We start from the raw sequence: 23749 nt of genomic DNA, 5'->3' as shown, positions 1-23749 counted from the left end.
AAATGTAATTGTGTGCCCCAGGGATCTGCCTTGTCGGCCTTGCTGTTCAACCTATATGTGCCACAAAAAAACCACTCAAAACTGCCAACAATACAAATGTGGTCACATTAAGAAAAAAGTATGTGAATTAGGAGTATATTATAGGTTAGGGTATATTATAGGTTGTATGCTGATGATATTCTCTTCTTTTCCCCTATTGAGAATGGAATAATGGAAGTTGGCAAAGAATTGAATGAGTAGTAGAGAAATAGATCACTACAGGTCATTGACCTGGGGGGCCACCGCGGGAGCGGACTGCTGGGCGTGATGGACCTATGGTCTGACTCAGCAGAGGCAATGCTTATGTGCTTATGAGTATATGAAATCAGAGAATGATTGGATGAATGATCATGGATTACAATTGAATGTTGGGAAATCTGAAGTGATGATAGTGAGTGAGGAAGAAGCCGAGAATCTCACAAATGAAATTCAGGTTCAAGGAATGAACCTGCAAGTTAAAAGGGAGATGGTGATCTTAGGTCCTCAGGGTGGTCCAGGGCAAATATTCACAACTGCGGACACTTAATCGATTGAAGCTGATGCTCCTTCCATATGACTTTCGATCAGTAGTACAGGCATTGATCTTGACACTGTTGGATTACTGTAACATGCTTTACTTGGGATTAGCAAAGATCAAATGTAAAGTCTTACAGCAATTGATGATCTCTGTGATGAGGTTGATCTTGGGAATCCCTCATGGAGAGCATGTTACTCTGGTGCTAAAATAATTGCACTGGCTCCCAGTAGTACAAAGGGTCTGCTTTAAGGTGCTATCAGTGGTGCATTAGAGTTTGTATGGGGGGAGGGAGGGAAAGGTATTTTGGTTTTTTCCAAATTCTTTATTCATTTTTCCATCTTACATCAAGAACACAATATTACATCATTTAAACCTTATAAACATCACTTGTATTTCTTCTAACATCATCTTAAAAACATAAATTTATACCCTTCCCACAAATATTTTATTCAAAAATATCATATAAATATTATATTCTTAATTATTGATCATACCCTTAATATAACTTTATACCTTTCCCCTCCCCCCTATGTATAAGAGTATTTTCAGTGGATAATGGTGTCTAATCATTGCAATAAGAACATAAGAAGTCGCCTCCGCTGAGGCAGACCAGAGGTCCATCTCGCCCAGCGGTCCGCTCCTGCGGCGGCCCATCAGGCCCATTGCCTGAGCAGTGGTCCCAGACTATCCCTATAACCTACCTCTACTCCTATCTGTACCCCTCAATTTCTTTCTCCTCTAGGAACCTATCCAAACCTTCTTTGAAGCCTTGTAACGTGTTCCGGCCTATCACAGCCTCCGGAAGCGCGTTCCATGTATCCACCACCCTCTAGGTGAAAAAGAACTTTCTGGCATTTGTTCTAAACCTGCCCCCTTTTAATTTCTCCGAGTGCCCCCTTGTACTTGTGGTTCCCCATAATTTGAAAAATCTGTCCCTGTCTACCTTTTCTATATCCTTCAGGATCTTGAAGGTTTCTATCATGTCTCCTCTAAGTCTCCGCTTTTCAAGGGAGAACAGTCCCAGCTTTTTCAGTCTGTCAGTATATGAGAGGTTTTCCATACCCCTTATCAGTTTAGTTGCTCTTCTCTGGACTCCCTCAAGTACCGCCATGTCCTTCTTGAGGTACAGCGACCAGTACTGGACACAGTACTCCAGATGTGGTCGCACCATTGCACGATATAGTGGCAGGATGACCTCCTTCGTCCTGGTCGTGATACCCTTCTTAATGATACCCAACATTTTGTTTGCTTTTCTTGAGGCTGTGGCGCACTGTGCCGACGCCTTCAAAGTTGTGTCTACCATCACTCCCAGGTCTCTTTCAAGGTTACTTACCCCTAGCAGTGATCCCCCCCATTTTGTAGCTGAACATCGGGTTCTTTTTCCCTACATGCATGACCTTGCATTTCCCTACGTTAAAGCTCATTTGCCACTTTTTGGCCCATTCTTCTAGTGTCGTTAGGTCCCAATAATTTGTCAATGGCCCCCATATCTTTTTAAAATTGTTATAATTCCCTCTTTGTATGGCAATTGTTCTTTCCATTTTGTAAATGTGGCACAACGAATTCCACCAGAAGGTATAGTTAAGTCTAATAATAACAAGCTTTTAATGATTTTAACAGGAGTTGCCATTCAACAAATAACATACAATTGGAAGGATTATAGAGGGTTAAATTACTGTTTTTGGTGGAGTTCGGTGTGTCATATGTATGAAATGGAAAAAACATTGGCAATTAAAAAAGGATATTTTCATAAATTTAAAGATGTTTGGGGGCCATTAATAGATTATTATAGTAAATAGATTATTATAATAAATAAATTGTATTTAACCCCATTTATTATGTATGTGTGAAGGGTGGGGGGTGGGTTTTTTTTTAAAAGTGTTGGATATTTATAAAGATATATGTATGGGGTTGAGGGAGATAATTCTTGTGGTGTGAAATTTGTAATAATTTCAAGTGGAAATGTATATTATGAAGTGATTTATTGTACACTTGTTTGAAAATTTATAATGAATAAAGAAATTAAAAAAAAATAAAAAAAATAGTTAAGTCTGCTGTAATTTTTCCAATTACTGGTAATATGTTGTATGGCGACTAATGTCATGATCAATAAAAGTTTATTATTACTTGATGAAATTTGACTTTTTGTTCTCATTGACATTCCGAACATTATTGTATCATTATTGTAACAATTAACTTGAGTCCAAATTGATTTCCAAAATGCCATGATACAGGGACAATAGAATATTAAATGATCTAAAGTCCCTGCTTCCAGATTACAATGCCAGCATCTATTAGACTTAGAGCTATCTAACTTCTGAAATTTAACTGGGGGTCCAAAATACTCTATGTAAAAGAAAAAACCAAGTTTGTCTCATAGATGCAGACACCGTAGATCTCATTCTCCAAGACCAAATTCGTGGCCATTGAGACCCAGTAATTTGATGCTTTATCTCAATGCTCCAGATATCCCTAAGTCCGTTTTTATGTTTTTTATTTATAAATCCGTTTATCAATTTATACCGCTGTGCAGCATGGTGACCCAAGAAAGTATGGTGACCTGAAAGCATAAGAATTCCAGACTATACTGATTATTGAGATTTTTCCATTCAGGGAACTCCTCCTGAATAGCCTGCTTCAGTTGCAACCATCTAAAGCTTTGTGATTTATTAAGACCATATTTATGTTGCAACTGTGAAAAGTCAAGCAGTTTACCATTTGAAATAACATCGCCCAAAATTTGTATATCTGCAATCATCCAATGCTTCCAGATGACCTTAAATCCGCCAATTTGAATCTTGGAGTTTAACCATATAGTTTGATTTGTTGATTTATAGATTGGAATAGTCATTAAATTACTAGCATATCGGAGAGTTTTCCATGTATCCACAAATATTCTGTTTTCTTTATATAATCTAGGCATTTTAATACTAAGTACATGACATAATCGTAAAGGGAACATGAGTCGTCATTCCAGCCACAACCAATCTGGGGTATTATCAATGAGCTCTGGGAGGACCCAAAACATACCCTGTCGCAAAATATAGGCTTGATGAAACCTATAGAAATTGGGAAAACTTACCCCACCCTCCGCAATTGATTTTTGTAAAGATACTAAGGCAATTCTAGGAGTTTTGCCCAACCAAACAAATTTTATAAGAATACTGTTTAACTTTTTATAAAAGGACCCCTTAAAAAAACTGGTAACATATCTGATAACAAACCACAGGCAATATCATCATTTTAATAGTTTGAACTCTCCCCCACCAAGACAGATGTTATGGATTCCATTGCTTGCACATTTCTGATACCTTCTGCAATAAAATTTTTTCATTCTCTTTCATTGTGTCTTCCAGTGTGTTTTTTATCCAAATTCCCAAATACTTTAATCCACCTTCCTTCCATACAAAAGAAAATGAATCAAACAAGCTCTTTGTACAATACACGTTTAGTGGAAGTACTTCAGATTTACTTCAATTTATCTTATACCCTGAAAATTTTCCAAATTTCTCAATCAATTCAAGTAAGCATGGAATGGTTGTTTCTGGATTTCTCAAATGAAGCAAAATATCATCTGCATATGTAGAGATTTTGTATTCCCGGTCTGAATAAGGAATACCCTGTATCTCCTTTACTTGTTGAATAGCTAATAATAAGGGTTCCAAAACAATATCAAAAAGCAAAGGAGATAGGGGACAACCTTGTCTAACCCCCTCCGCAAATTAAAGCGTTCTGAGAAATTATTATTAATATATATAGTTATATATATTAATTAATATAGTTTTGCAACAAGGGAGCTATACAATGTTTGAATCATTTGTATAAATCCTGAACCTATTCCAAACCATTCCATAGCTTGATACATGAAGGTCCATTCCACCCGATCAAAGGCTTTCTCTGCATCTAAGGACACAGAAAAAGCCGGATCTTTCATGGCTTTAGTTAAATTTAACTTATGAAAAGCCAATCTTGTGTTGTTAGATGAGTGTCTCCCAGCAACGAATCCAGTTTGGTGCATATCAATAATAAAAGCTTAGCTTAGCTAAGCGTAAAGCCAATGTCTTAGCCAAAAGTTTTCCATCTACATTGATTAATGATATAGGCCTGTAATTTGAAACCAAAGTGGGATCTTTGTTTCGCTGTGGCAAAACTATAGTCAATGATTCTGCCATAGTACTTGTAATGTAACCCTTATTTAGTTGAAACTGATATAATTTTAATAAATGAGGTAATAGGGTAATTTGAAATGATTTATAAAATTCTACCGTGAAACCATCCCCACCTGGAGCGAATCCAACTCTAAGAGACTTCAAAGCTGTTTCCAATTCTTTTAATGATATAGGCTCCTCTAAACTTTTTTTTATATGCGCAGGAATTTTCGGCCCCTCAATCAAATTTAAAAATTCTATATCATCTTTCCTCTATTTTCATAAGGCTTAGAAGAATATAGGTCTTTATAAAAGTTTAGAAATTGACTTAAAATGCTTCCAATTTGAGTTTGTCTCTCCTTTTTCATCCTTTATTGCAATAATTTTTGTTATTCTTTTCTTCGCTTTAAGATAATTTGCCAATAATCTTCCCGCCTTATTTGAATTACCATAATACAAAGTTTGTTGGGAAAACAAATCTTTCCTTACAAATTTTGATGAAATCTCATTATATTTACCCTTTGCTTTTAATAAAGCCTGTAGGGTATCCTGTTCCCACTTATCAACCAATTTTGCTTCCAAATGTTTAATTTCTTTTTCCAAATCAGAAAATTGTTTATTAAATTGTTTTCTAATATATGTCGAATATGAGATAATATTACCTCTCATGGTAGCCTTAAATGCATCCCATAATGTTTCTATGGTAATTTCTTCCGAGGTATTAATCTGAAAAAATTCAATCATTTTTAATTTAAATTCTTCAAGGAAATTTGAATCCTCAATCAATGTATTATCGAATCTCCAAACAGACCTGCTATACTCTTGCTCTTGAAACTTAAACTCAATCCATACACCTCCATGATCAGACAAAATGATAGGGTCTATGGATGCTTTTGTCACTTGTTGTACTAATTGATTTGAGACAAAAATATAATCTATTCTTGAAAAAGATTTATGAACTTGTGAACAAAAAGAAAATACCCGCTCATTAAAATGAAGTATCCACCATATATCTTTCAAATCACAAGATTGTATCAAATTATCTAACCCCTAAGGACTTCATAATTTTATTTGGTTTTTTATCCATTAATGGATCTATAACAGCATTGAAGTCTCCAGCCACTACTAAATTAGAAGCAGCCAGTAGGAGTAATAATTGTTGTAATTTCTTCAAAAATGCATTTTGATTCATATTTGGGGCATACACATTAAACAGTTCCAGGGTATTATTTCCCATGCTCATTCTTACATGTACCCACCTTCCCAAGGGATCAGAATCAATTAATTGAAAATTAGCGGTATTCTTTTTATTTATCAACTAGTCGTTAAGCCCGTTACATTAACGGGTGCTAGAATTTATGTCTGTCTGTATTTTTCTGTCTCTTTCCTCCCTCCATTTCCCTGTGTAGCGCTGTCTCTGCTTTCTTCCTCAGTCTGCACTCTCAAGCTGTAACATTACTGCTTAGCTTTTTCTCCCTGCAAGCATCTCTGCTCTAGCCCCCTGTCCTTCTGTGACTGTCTGTGTGTCTCTCTCTACTTGTGCACTGTTTGTTTGTTTTTTTCAATCTCTCTTTAGCTCCTGATCCCCTCTCACTGACCCTTGCCGACTGCATGTAATTCCGGTTAGGTTTCCATGGCAACCCTGCTCGCGGGTCTGTTCGGTAGGGCCGTTTTTTCGGGTCTGCCGGCGCCGGGTGGGGAAGAGTCCTGGCTCCTTTTTTGGTTTGGGCGCGTGCAGAGGGGCTCAACAGCGCACAACCACCTTTCCTTCCCTCCCTCCATCAGGTGCAGTGCAGCTCCACCAATGTTAAAAGCAGCCGCATCGAAATCAGAGGCCTGCCACTGCCGTAGCACGTTCCCCTCTGCCTTGGTCCCGCCCCTTCTCTGACATATGGGACCGCGGCAGAGGGAACGTGTTACGGTGGCGGCAGGACTCCAATTTCAAAGCAGCTGCTTTTAACATAGGCGTAGCTGAACTGTACCTGATGGAGGAAGGGAAGGAACGGTGGGGCAAATTTCGTCAACGGCAGTCCTTGTGCGGTTCGAGAGGGGGGGGTGGAGTTGGCGACTTGCAGCTTCGCGTGCCTCCCACCCCACCTTCCCTCCGGCTCCGCCGCCGATAGTCTCCACCTGCATTGCCCCTGGCGCAGCACTCACCGGCCCGTCGGGCGGGGAACGGAGGAACAGGTTCAGGGCTGCCAGGGGGGGAGGAGTGAGTCCGGCTGAGACTGGCAGGAAGAGGAAGGCGGAGCAGGTGAGCCGGCACCAAAAAAAACTTTAAAGAGCCAGCCAGACCGTGAGTGCGAGCTGTTGTAAGTTTGCATGTGCACTCTTGCCGGCCACGGACATACGGATCACGGAAGCACGCGGATTAGAGTGCGCATGCGCCGCCTACGGTTTTATTATATAGATATGGCAACCCCAGCTTTTTTACCAAGAGCAGGGGCAAAAAAAACTCTGCTTTACCTAACCCCCTTCCAACTTTTTTGACTCTGCCATTGATAGGTGTGTCTCCTGTATAAAATATAGATCCGCATTCTGTTGTTTCAGAAAAGCAAGCATTTTTTTCTTCTTTATTTGATGGTTAAGGCCATTAACATTTAATGAAAAAAATTTAACCTCCATTATAAATTTTGTTTTCTAAGTAATCAGATGTAAAATTATTTAAAATGAATAGACACCATTTCCAATGTTTTAAAACTTTGCACATAAAATTCTCCTATCCCTAATAATTCCTTCCCTCCCCTACCTCCCCAATTCCTTATTAACAGTGAAAACTTGGTGACACACATTTTAGCCCAGGTAATGAAAAACTCCTGACAGATTATCTTTAGATCTTAACTTAAAAATAAGTCACATAAATACATTTATGATAAATATATGATAAATCATCCCTTAACTTAATCAAGTTCATATTTTATATCATCATTATCTATTTAATAAATCCGTATGTATCCTTATAAAAATTTTAAGCTAATATCATCAAACAAATATATACAAGGAATGCAAATTATATTTAAATATTCATACTTTTAATTAATATAATTTAATATTATGCTTACTTTGTCTTAATACTATTTCAAATCATTTTTATGAATTACTTATATAACACCAAACTAAAAGTACAGTATTAATCTTCTTTCCAATTTCTTCAACAGACCTTTTCTTAAGTTATTTACTCTTATTATATATCATATTAATTAGCTCAATATTTTGTCATTTTCTAATATATTAAATCATTAAAACTTTTATAAGATTTCATCCTCTATATTATCTTTTCCCAAAATCCTCAAATATCTGACTAAACGATGAAACAATATAAAATCTGAGTAAACACTTAATTTAATATCCCACTTATTATATATTATTATTACATATTAGGGTATTTTGGTTTGATTATTAAAGTAAGGTATATAGGAATGGGGATTATGGTAGGTTTTTTTTGAATTTAAAGAATGTTATTGATTAGGGGGGAGGGGGATAAATTCTGATATAGATTTTAACAGAATATTAAGTGTTGTATCTGTTTAAAATGTTATATATGCTGTTACACTTATTGTAAGTTTTTAAAAATGAATAAATAATTTTTAAAAATAAAGAAACATGAAAAAGAAGAAGAAAAAAAAATGAGTTCGTATGGGTTTGTTCCATTGAATTTTCAAACTCTGTGGGAGGTATACCAACCAAAGAAACATAGAAACATAGAAATAGACGGCAGATAAGGGCCCACGGCCCATCTAGTCTGCCCACCTTAATGTCTCTCCCCTACCTTTGCCCTGTGAATAGATCCCATGTGTCGATCCCATTTGGCCTTAAAATCAGGCACACTGCTGGCCTCAATCACCTGTAGTGGAAGACTATTCCAGCGATCAACCACTCTTTCAGTGAAAAAGAATTTCCTGGTGTCACCTCGTAGTTTCCCGCCCCTGATTTTCAACGGATGCCCTCTTGTTGTCGTGGGACCCTTGAAAAAGAAGATATCTTCCTCCGCCTCGATGCGGCCCGTAAGATACTTGAACATCTCGATCATGTCCCCCCTCTCTCTGCGCTCCTCGAGCGAGTATAGCTGTAATTTGTCAAGCCGTTTTTCGTATGGTAGATCCTTGAGTCCCGAGACCATCCGGGTGGCCATTCTTTGCACCGACTCCAGTCTCAGCACATCCTTGCGATAATGCGGCCTCCAGAATTGCACACAGTATTCCAGGTGGGGCCTCACCATGGATCTATACAATGGCATAATGACTTCCGCCTTACGACTGACGAAACCCCTTCGTATGCAGCCCATGATTTGTCTTGCCTTGGACGAAGCCTGCTCCACTTGATTGGCAGACTTCATGTCCTCACTGACGATTACCCCCAAGTCTCGTTCTGCTACCGTTTTTGCTAGGATCTCGCCATTAAGGGTATAAGACTTGCATGGATTCTGGCTGCCCAGGTGCATAACTTTGCATTTTTTGGCATTGAAGTTGAGTTGCCATGTCCTAGACCATCGCTCCAGTAGGAGTAGGTCGTGCATCATGTTGTTGGGCACTGAATCTTCGTCTGTTGTGCATTTGCCCACACAGCAAAAAAGGAACAATAATAGTTATTAATACAGTTTCAAAAATGGCGTTTACAATCCAAAAGTAGAGTAAAATAACTCAGCACAGGGAAAACCCCTTTTATAAATTTTCATAGAATCAATCATTGCACCATCTTGTTAGAATAAATGATTTTTAAATAACTTCATAGATTCATAAGTAATTCTTAAATTTCCATAACGTGAAAATAAAGTCCAAAGTCCAAAGTTTTGTGAAAAGCTCATATAAGTAAACAGATTTAGTTTCAATGTCTCTGCAGACATTGAATTAGGTACCCAACTGACAAGTCTGTCACACACAGCATTAGCGGGTTCTCTGAGGAAGCCAGGACGGCGAAACGCGTCAGAACCCCGCTGGGTCACCGCTGCAGAGACATTGAAACTAAATCTGTTTACTTATATGAGCTTTTCACAAAACTTTGGACTTTGGACTTTATTTTCACATTATGGAAATTTAAGAATTACTTATGAATCTATGAAGTTATTTAAAAATCATTTATTCTAACAAGATGGTGCAATGATTGATTCTATGAAAATTTATAAAAGGGTTTTTCCCTATGCTGAGTTATTTTACTCTACTTTTGGATTCTAAACGCCATTTTTGAAACTGTATTAATAACTATTATTGTTCCTTTTTTGCTGTTTGTGCTACATTTCCTTTGGAACAATATTCAATTTATTCAATTACCCAGTTGTATTATATTGTGCATTTGCCCACTACATTACTCAGTTTGGCGTCATCGGCGAATAATGTTATTTTACCTCGAAGCCCTTCTGCCAAGTCTCTTATAAAGATGTTGAATAGGATTGGGCCCAAGACTGAGCCCTGTGGTACTCCACTAATCACCTCCGTCATTTCGGAGGGGGTGCCGTTCACCACCACCCTTTGGAGCCTACCTCCAAGCCAGCTCCCAACCCATTTCGTCAATGTGTCACCTAATCCTGTAGAACTCATCTTGCTCAGTAACCTGCGGTGTGGTACGCTATCGAATGCTTTGCTAAAGTCCAGGTACACGATGTCCAGGGACTCCCCAATATCCAGCTTCCCCGTTACCCAGTCAAAGAAGCTGATCAGGTTGGATTGGCAGGATCTCCCCTTAGTAAATCCATGTTGTCGGGGATCCCGTAGATTCTCCTCATCCAGGATCTTATCTAATTGGTGTTTGATTAGAGTTTCCATTAGTTTGCTCACTATCGATGTTAGACTCACTGGTCTGTAATTTGCTGTCTCCATCTTTGAGCCTTTCTTGTGGAGTGGAATGACATTAGCCGTCCTCCAGTCCAACGGGACGCTGCCTGTACTAAGGGAGAGGTTGAAGAGCGCGGACAGTGGCTCCGCCAAGACATCACTCAGCTCCCTAAGCACCCTGGGGTGCAGGTTGTCCGGCCCCATTGCCTTGCTAACCTTGAGCCTTGACAGTTCACCGTAGACACTGCTGGGCGTAAACTCAAAGTTACTAAACGGGTCAACTGAGCCAACCCTTGTCTGTAGCTGAGGGCCGAGCCCTGGCGCTTCTCAGGTGAAGACTGAGCAGAAGTATTCATTTAATAGTTGGGCTTTTTCCGAATCCTAAGACGTACAATCCCGCCTGAGTTTTTTCTTCTATCACTGATATACCTGAAGAAGGATTTATCTCCCTTCTGGATGTTCTTTGCTAGAGACTCCTCCATGAGGAATTTAGCCTCCCTGACTAAAGAGATGTCTGAGGTTTGAAAGTACAATGAGATTGACCTCTATGAAGGAGAATACTATTCGGTATGTTAAATCAAGACTAGCGATGGTGTCCGTGGCGGGAGTAAAACTACGGAATCTTCTCCCTGGCATCCTGAGGATCTGTTCAGATTGGTAGCAGTTTAAGAAAATGTTAAAAACACAACTGTATGTGGAGGCCTTCCTTTAAAGTTATGTTGGAGAGATATACCTAATGACAAATTTGATGATTTGTGCTTTAGAATTACTAAAGATTGATGATATATAATTTTTCTGCAGGTTTTCTGCTACTTTTAGTGGTCTATGTGGTGTATTAAATGTATTTTATGTATGTTATCCTTCTGAGCCACTGTGAATGTTTTAATTTGTAAACCGCTTAGTTATAGGTGGTTAAGAAATTTTTGAAATAAATTAATTAATAGAATACTAGCACTTAAGCGCATGAATGTATACTTATGCATGTAAGTATTAGCAGCATGCTCAGTACTACTCTATAATTTAAGTGTGCAAATGAAAGGGGGTGTTCAAAGGGAAGGGTGGAGCACGGACAAATCAAACATTTACTTGCGTAATTTACAAAACATCGTATGTTATAAATTTAGGAAACATTTAAGCACGCCCATTTATGCCGGCCAAAGACCTGGCATAAGTAGGCACACCTATATGTAGGCCCACTGATGCCAACTTACACTAATATTCCACTGCCATGCATTAGTGCTCTTATAGAATAGGATCACCCCTTAACTACAGATTAAACTATATGATGCACATTTATGTAGTCCACATGATAAGAACATAAGAATAGCCAAACTGGGGTCAAACCAATAGTCCATCTAGCCCAGTATCCTTTTCCAACAATGGCTAGTCCAGGTCTGGCAGAAACCCAAATATTAGCAACATTTCAACAAAATGGAATGCCTTGTATAAATGCAAACTAGTACTGTAGGACAACTAAGCAGTACATCTGAAATGCAATTAATCCCTTTCTTCGTTCACCTCATCCAGGGAGTGAGCATCCATCACAGTCACTGTGTACTCTGAGGGGCCCACAAAAGCCAGATGTCGTCCATTGCTGCTGATCGCCAGGGCCCTGGGACCCAGTTCAGTGTTTTTTGACACCACATTACCTAAAATAAAATCAATATATACATAAAATTGCAATTTGGAGACATGTACAACTTGTGCACTTTTCTGCAATGTTCATAAGTACTTTTTAGTTTTGAAACCTGCTGTATGTATTTTACACTTGCTTCTTGCACTGCTAGATTTTTTCATAGAAAGTAAGATGTGTGGATTTGAAAATCTAAAGAACATATATAATTTTTCAATCTTGTTTAAAGTACACCCCAGACTCCTCCCATAATGTGGCTAAAATGCACATGCTAATGCCACCAGATGAGCATGTGGTGAGGTGGTTCTATAAGTCTACACAAAAAACGAAGCTACTTTCCTGAAGAATGTGTTCTCCGAGGACAGAAGACATATTCTCACAGGTGGGTGATGTCATCCATGGAACCCAATACGGACACAGCCAAGTGTATTGTCACTTTAAATCTTTAGGCAGTTACTTCTCTACTACAACTTATTTCTATAGCATTGCTTGACGTACATAGTCCTGTACATTAAACATGTAAAGACAATCTTTGCTCAATAGAGCTTACAATCTAATTAAAACAGCCAAATAGGACAAATAGGGATTAGATAATTTCTCAGAGGGAATGATAAAACAGACATCAGTACTTTACAAATGAATGGGAGTGAGGAATTAAAAGCAGCCTTGAGAAAGTGGGCTTTTAATTAGATTTGAATAGTCAGAAACAGAGCTTGACATACTGACACAGGTAGTCTATTCCAGACATACGATGCGGCAAGATAGAAGAGACGCAGCCTGAAGATGGCAGTAGAGAAGAAAGGTAAAGATAAAAGAGACTTACCCGATGGAGTTCCTGGGGAGGAATATAAGGAGAAATAAGAGAGAAGAAATGCCGAGGAGCTGCAGAGTCAGTGCACTTGTAAGTCAATAAAAGGAATTTGAACTGTATGTGGAACTGGATAGGAAGTCAAACAAGTGACTTGAGAGGAGGGGTAATGTGAGCATGGTGACACTGGTGGAATATAAGTCATGCAGCAGAAATTCAAACGGTTTGAAGGGAAGACAGATGGCTTAGTGGAAGACCTGTGCGTAGACAAGATTATTGCAACTTGCTACTCACAGGTCTTCCACTAAACCATCTGTCTCTCTTCAAACCATTTGAATTTCTGCTGCACGACTTATATTCTGCCAATGTCACTATGCTCACATTACCCTTCTGCTGTATATTTATTTTTAATTCAATCTGCCATTTCCTCAATTTTATCTAAAAACAGATCAGAAATGCCTCATGCATTGACGTTTCAAGATCAAAGACTGAACAAACGGCACATTGCTATTGCCACTGTAGAAGAATGAGAAGAATCAGCACATTAATCAGATATGTTCCTAGCTAGATACTTTCTTGCAGTGAACATGTTTGTAGATAATTGTTGAAACTCATTGAACTTCTCTTGAGGGAGAAATACCTCAAAAGCTGGAAGTTTTTTAAATAAGGACTTTAAATAAATAGAGGAATAAAACTGGTAATCCAAGATTCTATTTGTTAGCAGAGATGACTGAAAAATGCATTTACCAAAGGAGTTTAATGTTCTTGCTTCCTTTCCTGGAGAAGCAAAAGCATAAGACCTTGAACTGTGTGAACATTTTAAAGCAAATTCCGCAACTAGAGAATGATGTTGAAGTTGTGTTCTCTCAAACCTTGGATACTTTTGTATTCTATACATTGTATCAACTTTTTTTAGGAACTACCTGGACTTACAGAGGGGTCTTCCAGTTCTTAAATAGAGTCTATTTCATTACTTTATGTAAAGGCACTTTAATATAGTCATCTGGAGGCGATTCAAAATCAAGAAGCTCAAAAAGCTTTGAACAAGGTTCTTCCTCTATCTTCAATTAAATGAGAAGAGCTAAAAGCTCCATGGATAAGAAACTACATTATGGAGTTGTTGTCTTTTCTGTTGTCAGATGTCAAAGGAGTATCAATCGTATCTAAAATCAGATAACTTTTTCAAACAGATAGAGAACACTGATGTTGCTGCTGGCATGGTATATGATGACTTTTGATATAATTTGCCATGGTGTTATCCAGCGGGTAATCTTACAATGCCCTCACATAATAAATATAAAGGCAGCAGAATTTTGTCAAAAACTAGGTTGCCTACAAAGAAAACCTCTATGAGATGTATGTCAAATGGAAGCGAAATAAGGAACATCAATATGGAAACACAATGAGGGATTTGCTTGGATTTCCATTAAACAGAATAAAATGGTAGTTGAAAAGGGAATGGAAACAGTATAACTATAACAGCGGAGAAGGGTGTGAGATGGGATGGTAATCTGTTCCTATGCAAAACTTGAATGTTTCTTGGAAGGCCTGCAACGTCATCTTTTAGCCTGAATGTTTCACTTCATAGCAAGCAAGCTGTGAACTTATGGAATGGTTACCCAATTGTCAGCTTGTCTTTTGCCAGGTCTCCAATGACTCTGTGGTTTATGAAGTCAATATCTCAATGTCTAAAGATATTTGCCTAGTTATGGCTAGCATTAAGGATAGCATTGGTAAAGATGTTTGTTCCTGACGAAGATATAACTTGGGAAAGGTGCTGCTTCAAGAAGAGGAGTTGATGCACTTCGAAATCTGTTTAATCCTTTTTTTTTTATCCCATATATGAATTTCATATATTAACATGTTCTTTACTTAAATATATAATATAGATTCTATTTTATTCTAAAGTAAAGTTCAATACAAATATTCTTAATGGGAATGGGAAGCAAGGCAAAGTATAATTCCTGTTTAAAATGTAATGGAATCCAATAGGCTCTTGCCAAAATGATTTGGTTTAATATATATTTATTTATATATACATTCACTATTTTGAATATATTAGTTATTTAATTGAAGGATTTCAAAATGGATTTATGTTTTATTTAAGGGACCTTATGAGATTCTGTATTACTAAAATAATAGTTAAGTGAAATTATTTATTTAATTAACTAAATTATAAGAAGATAACATATTTATAAAATGGAAAGAGCAATTGCTTTGCAGAAAGGAAACTATGATAATTTTAAGAAGATCTGGGGCCATTAGAAAGTTATTGTAATGAGTGAACATCATTTTCCTTTGTTAGGGGGGGTGGTTTTGGGGGAGAAATATTTATCTATTTTAATATATGTTATGTTTCATTTGAAATTTGTTTATTTATAATAATTGAGGGTGGATGGATGGGATGGGTGGTAATTTTTATATTTTATGATTATTTGAATAAGATTTTCAAGTGTTATATGTTTGTTACGTACTGGTATAATTGTGTACACTTGTTTGATTTAAAATGAATAAAGAAGTTAAAAAAAAGAAGATAACAAAATATTGAATTAATTATTACAGTACAATAAATGGGAGTAAGTAATATATTGACAAGAGGATTTAATGAGAAATTGGAATTAATATGAATATTTTATTTTTGGGGTTACAAATGGGTTTATGGTAATAGTATAAAATGGTATTAAGTTATAATAAGTATAATATTAAAATATATATTATTTAATAGGTTAGAGAATTAAAATATAATTTGTTTTTCTCAAACATCTTAATTTTTGATATCAGTTAAAATGATTCCAATGATACATATTGACTCATTAAATAGATAATGAAGTATAATCTTAAGAAATAGAATAAGTTATGTGATGAATTATTATAAATGTTTTATGTGACTTATTATTTTTTTTTTTTTAAAGATGATTCAAAGTTAGTCTGATGAGGATCTCTTGTTGCCAGGTCTAATATGTGTGTCTTCAAATTTTCACTTTTAATAATGAATTGGCGAGAGATGGTGGAAAAAAGGGTTGGGTAGGGAGGATTAGGAAGGGAAAATTTAATGTGCAAAGTTTTAAAATATGGGGAATGGTGTCTGTTCATAATAATTTTATTAAGTCTAATTATTTTCATTAGAGTACGTATTTGGAAATAAGAATTTATAATGGAGATGAAAATTTTTTCTTTAAACATTAATGGCCTTAAATGCTTGCCTTTCTGAAACAACAAAATGCAGATTTATATTTTATACAGGACATGCACCTATCAATGGCAGAGTCAAAAAAGTTGGAAGGGGGTTGGGTAAAAGAGCTGGGGTTGCCATATTAATAAATAAAAAGAATACAGCTAATTTTCAATTGGTTGATTATGATCCCTTGGGTAGGTGGGTACATGTAAGAATGAGCATGGGAAATAATATCCTGGAACTGTTTAATGTGTATGCCCCAAATACGAATCAAAGTGAATTTTTTAAGAATTTACAACAATTACTACTCCCACTGGTTGCTTCTTTTTTATTATTATTTATTTATTCATTTTGAATTCTTACAAGTGAATTAAACATAATACAAACAATTTTCACATATCACTTTTATTTACAAATAATCTTGTAAGATAAAATAAATACCCCCCTTTTTATCAATATTCCTAATTCCATATGATATACATTTCTCTCCCCACCCCACATATCTGTTACCCATGTGCTAAGATAACTGATCATTAGAGTAATTAGTCAATGGTTCCCATATTTTTTTAAAATTATGAAGATTCCCTTGTTGTAACACTAACATCTTTTCCATCTTATATATGTGACAAACTGAATTCCACCAAAATGTATAATTTAATTTAGTATAATCTCTCCAATTTTGAGTAATTTGTTGCATGGCGACCCCTGTCAATATTAATAATAATTTGTTATTATTTGCAGAAATCGGACTCTGAGTTCTCATTGCTGTACCAAATAATATAGTGTCATATGAGAGTCCTATATGGTTTTCTAATAATTTATTAATTTGGGGCCAAATTAGTTTCCAAAAAGCATTTACACAGGGACAAAAATAAATTAAATGATCTAACATCCCAACTTCTAATCATGTACCTTCCCTAAATGTTTTCCCCATCTGTATATTATATTGTAACTTCTAGCCCTTCTCTTTCCTATGTGTGTCTAGTATTGTTAAATTTGTCATCAGTTTAGTCAACATTCTTTAATGTATTAATTTTTTATATTGTAATTTTATTATGTACATCGCTTTGAATTAAGATAAAGCGATTAATCAAACCTAAATAAACTTGAAACTTGAACTTGAATGCCAGCATTTATTGTATCTAGTGCTATCTATCTTTTGTAAACACGTAGGGGTCCATAAAACTCGATGTAACAAAAACATCCACGTTTGACTCATAGATGCTGACTTTGTAGACCTTAATCTCCAGGACCAAAATCGTGGCCATTGAGATGCAGAAATTGTCTGTCCAATCTCAATACTCCAAATATCCCTAAGTCCAGTTTTCTTTTTTTTTATTTAAAAATCCATATATCAATTTATACCATTTTGCAGCTTGGTATCCCAAAAAATCCGCCTGAAAACAGAGAACCTGCAAGCTATATTGAATATTAAGACCCTTCCATTCACGGAACCCTACCTGAATAGCCTGCTTCAATTGCATCCATTTAAAATATTGTGTTTTATTTAAGCCAAATTTATGTTGCAATTGTGAAAAACTAAGCAGTGATCCTTCTGAAATGACATCATTCAATGTCCGTATACCTGCAATTATCCACTGTTTCCAGATGATCTTAAATCTGCCAATCTTGATCCTGGAGTTTACCCAAATGGATTGATTTAATGATTTAGCAATTGGATCTGGTGATAAATTACTAATATATCTTAAGGTCTTCCAAGTATCAAGTAAAATTCTATTATCTTTGTATTTCCTAGGCAATTTTATACTAACTACATGTTCTAAATGTAATGGGAACAGGAGCCGCCATTCTAAATATAACCAATCAGGTACATTCTCCATGAGATCTGGGAGGATCCAATACATACCCTGTCTTAGAATATAGGCTTGATGATACCTATAAAAATTTACCCCTCCCTCCATAATGGTTCTTTGTAATGATGCTAAAGCAATTCTGGGTCTTTTCCCAAACCAAACGAATTTTGTAAGAACATTGTTTAACTTTTTATAAAATGACCCCTGAAAAAATATTGGTATCATACTCATTTGATAACAAACCACAGGCAATATCATCATTTTAATTGTTTGAACTCTTCCCCACCAAGAGAGATGTAAAGGATTCCATTGCTCACACATTTCTGTTATCTTTCTTAATAAAAGTTTTTCATTTTCTTTCACTGTGTCATCAATTGTATTTTTGATAATAATACCTAAGTATTTTAAACCTTCATCTTTCCATATAAATGAATATGAATCAAATAATCCTTTGGTACAATGAACATTAATTGGAAGAACTTCAGATTTACTCCAATTAATTTTATATCCAGAAAATTTTCCAAACTTCTCTAGAAGATTAAGTAAACATGGAATGGTATTCCCCAGTTCTCTTAAATACAGTAAAATATCATCAGCTAATTTTCAATTGGTTGATTCTGATCCCTTGGGTAGGTGGGTACATGTAAGAATGAGCATGGGAAATAATACCCTGGAACTGTTTAATGTGTATGCCCCAAATACGAATCAAAATGAATTTTTTAAGAATTTACAACAATTATTACTCCCACTGGTTGCTTCTAATTTAGCAGTGGCTGGAGATTTCAATGCTGTTATATAGATCCATCTAATATAATAAAATGCTAGGCCGCGCATGCGCACTCAAAAGTCGTGTTCCCTGATCCGTCGCGGAAACAAGACTGCGCATGCGCGCCCCTGGCTCTCACTGTGCACTATGCTCAAGCTGCCGCCACGGCTCCTCTCTCGAACTGCAGCAGGATCAAGAGAGGAGCTGCGGCGGGGGCTTTCAGGACAGAATATGATTACCATGTTTCTTTAGGCAGCCCCGGTTGTTTACTTGGATTCAATGTCAGCATTAGGGTTCGCCGGCCGCCAGCCGTGAGAGCCGGGTGGGGAAGGCCGCCACAGCCTCGCGGCTAAGTAGGGGGGACAACAATCGCGCTTATGCTCAAGCCGCCACCACGACTCCTTTCTCAAACCACACCAGGATCGAGAGAGGAGCTGCGGCGGGGGCTTGAGCATAAGCGCCATTGTTGTCCCCCTACCTAGCCGCGAGGCTGCGGCGGTCTTCCTCACCCGGCTCACATTGAATCCAAGTAAACAACCGGGGCTGCCTAAAGAAACAAAGTTTCACCGTGCTTTGCCCGCCAAACAATTCCTGCCGTTGCCGAAATTTGCCCCACCGTTCCTTCCCTTCCTCCATCAGGTACAGTTCAGCTCCGCCTATGTTAAAAGGAGCTGCTTTGAAATTGGAGCCCTGCCGCCACTGTAACACGTTCCCTCTGCCGCGGTCCCATATGTCAGAGAAGGGGCGGGACCAAGGCAGAGGGGAAAGTGCTACGGCAGTGGCAGGCCTCCGATTTCGATGCGGCTCCTTTTAACATTGGTGGATTCACTGCACCTGATGGAGGGAGGGAAGGAAAGGTGGTTGTGCGCTGTTGAGCCCCTCTTTGCCCTCAGACCCTCTCCTAACTGCTCCCTCCTGTCTCAGACCACTGGGGGAGGTGCCTGTCTTCAGCTGCAGGGATGGAGGGAGGGAAGAAGAAAGAAGGGGCCCTGGCAAGCGAGTTATCAAAAGCCAACCATAGCCTGGGACCCCTACATGGTATGAATAATGACCAGACAACAAAAGGTAAGAAAAATAATTTTATTTTCTGTTTTGTGATTACAATATGTCAGTTTTGAAATGTGTCTTGAGGGAGGCTGCCGCCGCGGCTTTGGACAGAGGGCCACCATTTTCGTGGGAGCCGGCCTTCGGAGAGGCTTGGGACGCGGGAACAGATGCAGGAGGGACTGCCGCTGCGAAGGGCTTTGGTGGGGGAGCCAGCCAGATCGTGAGTGTGGGGACATTGTAAGCGCGAATTGGTCAAGGAGCCGCCGCTGCCGAGGCTTTGAAATTGCTCTCCCACCGTCACTCCCTCCCGCCCCGGCTCTGCCTCTGCCCAGGTTCACAAGCAGGAGAGGCGGTGATTTAGCACCCGTTAATCTAACGGGCTTAAACACTAGTTAATGGATAAAAAACCAAGTAAAATTATGAAGTCCTTAGGGGATAGATAATTTGATACAATCTTGTGATTTGAAAAATATATGGCGGATACTTCATTTTGATGAGCGGGAATTTTCTTTTTGTTCACAAGTTCATAAATCTTTTTCAAGAATAGATTATATTTTTGTTTCAAATCAATTAGTACAACAAGTGACAAAAGCATCCATAGTCCCTATCATACTATCACATCATGGAGGTGTGTGGATTGAATTTAAGTTTGGAGAAAAAGAATGTAGTAGGTCTGTTTGGAGATTCGATAATACATTGATTGCGGATTCAAATTTCCTTGAAGATTTTAAATTAAAAATGATTGAATTTTTTCAAATTAATACCGCGGAAGAAATTACCATAGAAACATTATGGGATGCATTTAAGGCTACCATGAGAGGTAATATTATCTCACATTCTGCATATATTAGAAAACAACTTAAAAAAACAATTCTCTGATTTGGAAAAAGAAATTAAAAATTTGGAAAATAAATTAGCTGACAAGTGGGAGCAAAATACCTTGCAGGCTTTATTAAAAGCAAAGGGTAAATTTAATGAGATATCGTCAAAATTGATAAGGAAAGATTTGTTTTCCCAACAAACTTTGTATTATGGAAATTCAAATAAGGTGGGAAGATTATTGGCAATTTATCTTAAAGCAAAGAAAAGAAAACCAAAAATTATTGCTATAAAAGATGAGAAAGGAATAACACATACTCAAATTGAAAGCATTTTAAGTCGGGGGCGTGGCTTGGGAGTGCACGAGGATGGTCGGGTAGGGCAGAGGCTCTGTACATACAGACATTAATGACATAAAATACTGAAATAAAATTTTCATTTTAACGGAAGAAACGAAGGAAAATACAACGTGATGGCTTCAGGAAAACAAAACAAGTCTGAAATGGGGATTTCTAATACCGGCAGTGTTAAGAGATCTAAGCCAGAGCCGGCAACACCCTCAAAGTGTCCGTTGTCAAGAGAGAAAAGTGACATTGATTTCTGGAAAGAAATACAAGAGATAAAAGAAATTCTTCTAAAAAACGCCAAAAAGCTGGATGAAATACAGGAAGAAGTAATGACTTTAAATAAAAGAACAGAAGTGCTGGAGATTAAAACAACAAAAATGGAAATGAGAATGGACAGTTTTGAAGCAGAAAAAAGGCAATATAAACTGGACAGAGAAAAAATCTTTACACTCACCAGGGAAGTCGAGGATTGCCAGAATCGCATGAGACGGAGTAATTTGAGACTTTTGGGCGTACCGGAAGGGGTGGAGAAAAATAATCCGGTTTCATTTGTGGAAAATTTTTTGATGAAAGTCCTGCCCCTCAAATCCAATTACCCGATAGAAGTTGAACGTGCACATCGCATACCAATGAAAAGACTGGATACTTTAAAAGGTCATCGCCCCATAATTTTCAAGTTGCTAAGATACCAGCAAGTTTTAGAGGTGTTAAGAATGGCTAAAGAACATGCAAATTTAAAATGTCAGGATGCCAAAGTCCACATCGTTCCTGATTTCGCTAAAACAACGGCAGATAAAAGGAAAAAATTTCTAGACATGAGGCCGAAGTTAAGAGACATCGGAGCTAGATTTGGCCTGATATACCCTGCGATTATGAAAATAACTATTGACAACAAAACTATGAGCTTTGATGAACCTGTGAAGTTGGAAATGTTTTTAAATCAAAGGGAGCAGCCGATGTCAATTTAATTTGACTTATTCACTTCCTGGAGTTGGAGTTGATTCTTCTTGGTTTTTATTTGATTTTATTTGTTATTCATCTTTAATATATTTGAGAATCTGCTAACTGACAGTTTGGCTCTGTTTATTTTGAATGAAAACTGTGAAATGGAATGCTGATGAAAAAGGCAGTTTGTTTCTCTGTGAGCATTTAATATCTCTTTCTCAAAGGATGACTTTAAAGTTGAAATGAATTGTTCCTTTGCTGTTACATATCTTAATAAGATATTAGAATCTCTGATATATGTTATTACAATATATTCATGAAGATAAGATATTAATATACAGAGCTTATAGTGGCAGATTTAGATCATAGGTTATGATGAGTTAATGGAGGTTTTGATAAAAATTCAGTACAAAAGATTTCAGTTAGCAAAGATTTTCAAGGGACTCTAGTTTTTTTTTTTTTTTTTTGAGTTTCTTTTTTTTTTTTTTTTTTTTTAATCTTTATTCCTTTTTATTTCTTTCAACAAGTGTACAATATTATTACAATTAATTCACATAACTCACTTGACATTCTTAAACAATATTATTATACATGTTTTAATACCCCCCATCCACCTCCCATCCCTTCCCATATCAACAAAATATTTCATCCAAACTTATACATACTTGTACATCCCTCTTTCATAATACAATTAATCTTACATTAAATCTGTCCCTCCCCCCACCCTTTCTTCCTCAAACTCTTTATTCATTTTATTATACAAAGTAATGCACAACAATATATATCTCATCATAGTACATATATCCCCTTATATTTCATAACAACATATTTCCAATAAATTTACCCTCTTTCCTTTTCTATTCATACCTATATACCATGTTTCTTATATCCATTAATCAGTTGAAATATACCGCTAGCTAACTAAATTATCCTATCCCCCCCACCCCACCCCATTTCTATAAATTATCCCCTAAGGAAAAAGAATAAATCTTAATCATTATAATAATCAATTAATGGCCTCCACACCTCTTGAAACCTTTTAAAATACCCCCTTTGTACTGCAAGAAATCTTTCCATCTTGTACATATGACAAACTGAGTTCCACCAGAAACTACAATTCAGTCTAGAACAGTCTTTCCAATTAGTTGTTATTTGCTGAATTCCCACTCCAGTAAGAATCATCAATAATTTGTTGTTTGCTGCAGATATCTGACTTTTGGCCCTCATACACATTCCAAAAACCACTGTGTCATAGGATAATGCCACATGACTCTCCATTAATATGTTGACTTGATCCCAGATTGATATCCAAAATGCCTGAATACATGGACAATAAAATAAAAGATGGTCTAAAGTTCCAACTTCAATTTTACAATGCCAGCATCTATTAGACTTAGAGCAATCTAATTTTTGTAATCTAGTAGGGGTCCAGAATGCTCTATGCAACAAAAAGAATCATGTTTGCCTAATAGATGCTGACATCGTACCTTTAATTCTCCAAGACCAAATACGTGGCCATTGAGATGCATTAATCTGATGCTTAATCTCAATGCTCCAAATATCTCTTAATCCATTTTTAGGCTTCTTATTCAAATAATTAGATATAATTTTATACCACTTTGCGGCCTGATGACCCAGAAAATCTGCCTGGAAACATAAGAATTCTAAGCTGTAATGATCATTTAAAGATTTCCATTCAGGGAACCCCACCTGAATAGCCTGCTTCAATTGCAACCACTTAAAACTTTGTTTTTTATTCAGACCATATTTATGTTGCAATTGTGAAAATTCAAGCATCTTACCATTATCAATTACTTCCGTTAATGATCTTATACCTGCTTTAATCCAATCTTTCCAGACAACCTTAAACCCGCCTATTTGTATCTTGGAGTTTATCCAAATAGTCTGTTGTTTCGATTTTAA

General features: G+C 37.0%; 1 protein-coding gene across 2 annotated transcripts in view; it reads right to left on the bottom strand.

The window, feature by feature from the left end:
• Positions 1–23749, bottom strand: part of WDR90 (WD repeat domain 90) — a 247472-nt gene that overhangs the window by 82664 nt on the left and 141059 nt on the right. For both annotated transcript variants that reach the window (XM_033914400.1, XM_033914401.1), the window contains one exon: positions 11991–12121. In XM_033914400.1, the coding sequence (XP_033770291.1) occupies positions 11991–12121 (131 nt within the window). The remainder of the gene's footprint in view (positions 1–11990; positions 12122–23749) is intronic.

Source organism: Geotrypetes seraphini, chromosome 11 (assembly GCF_902459505.1).
Source record: "Geotrypetes seraphini chromosome 11, aGeoSer1.1, whole genome shotgun sequence".
NCBI classification, from domain to species: Eukaryota; Metazoa; Chordata; class Amphibia; order Gymnophiona; family Dermophiidae; genus Geotrypetes; species Geotrypetes seraphini.
This window is presented reverse-complemented; position numbering and strand designations above follow the sequence as displayed.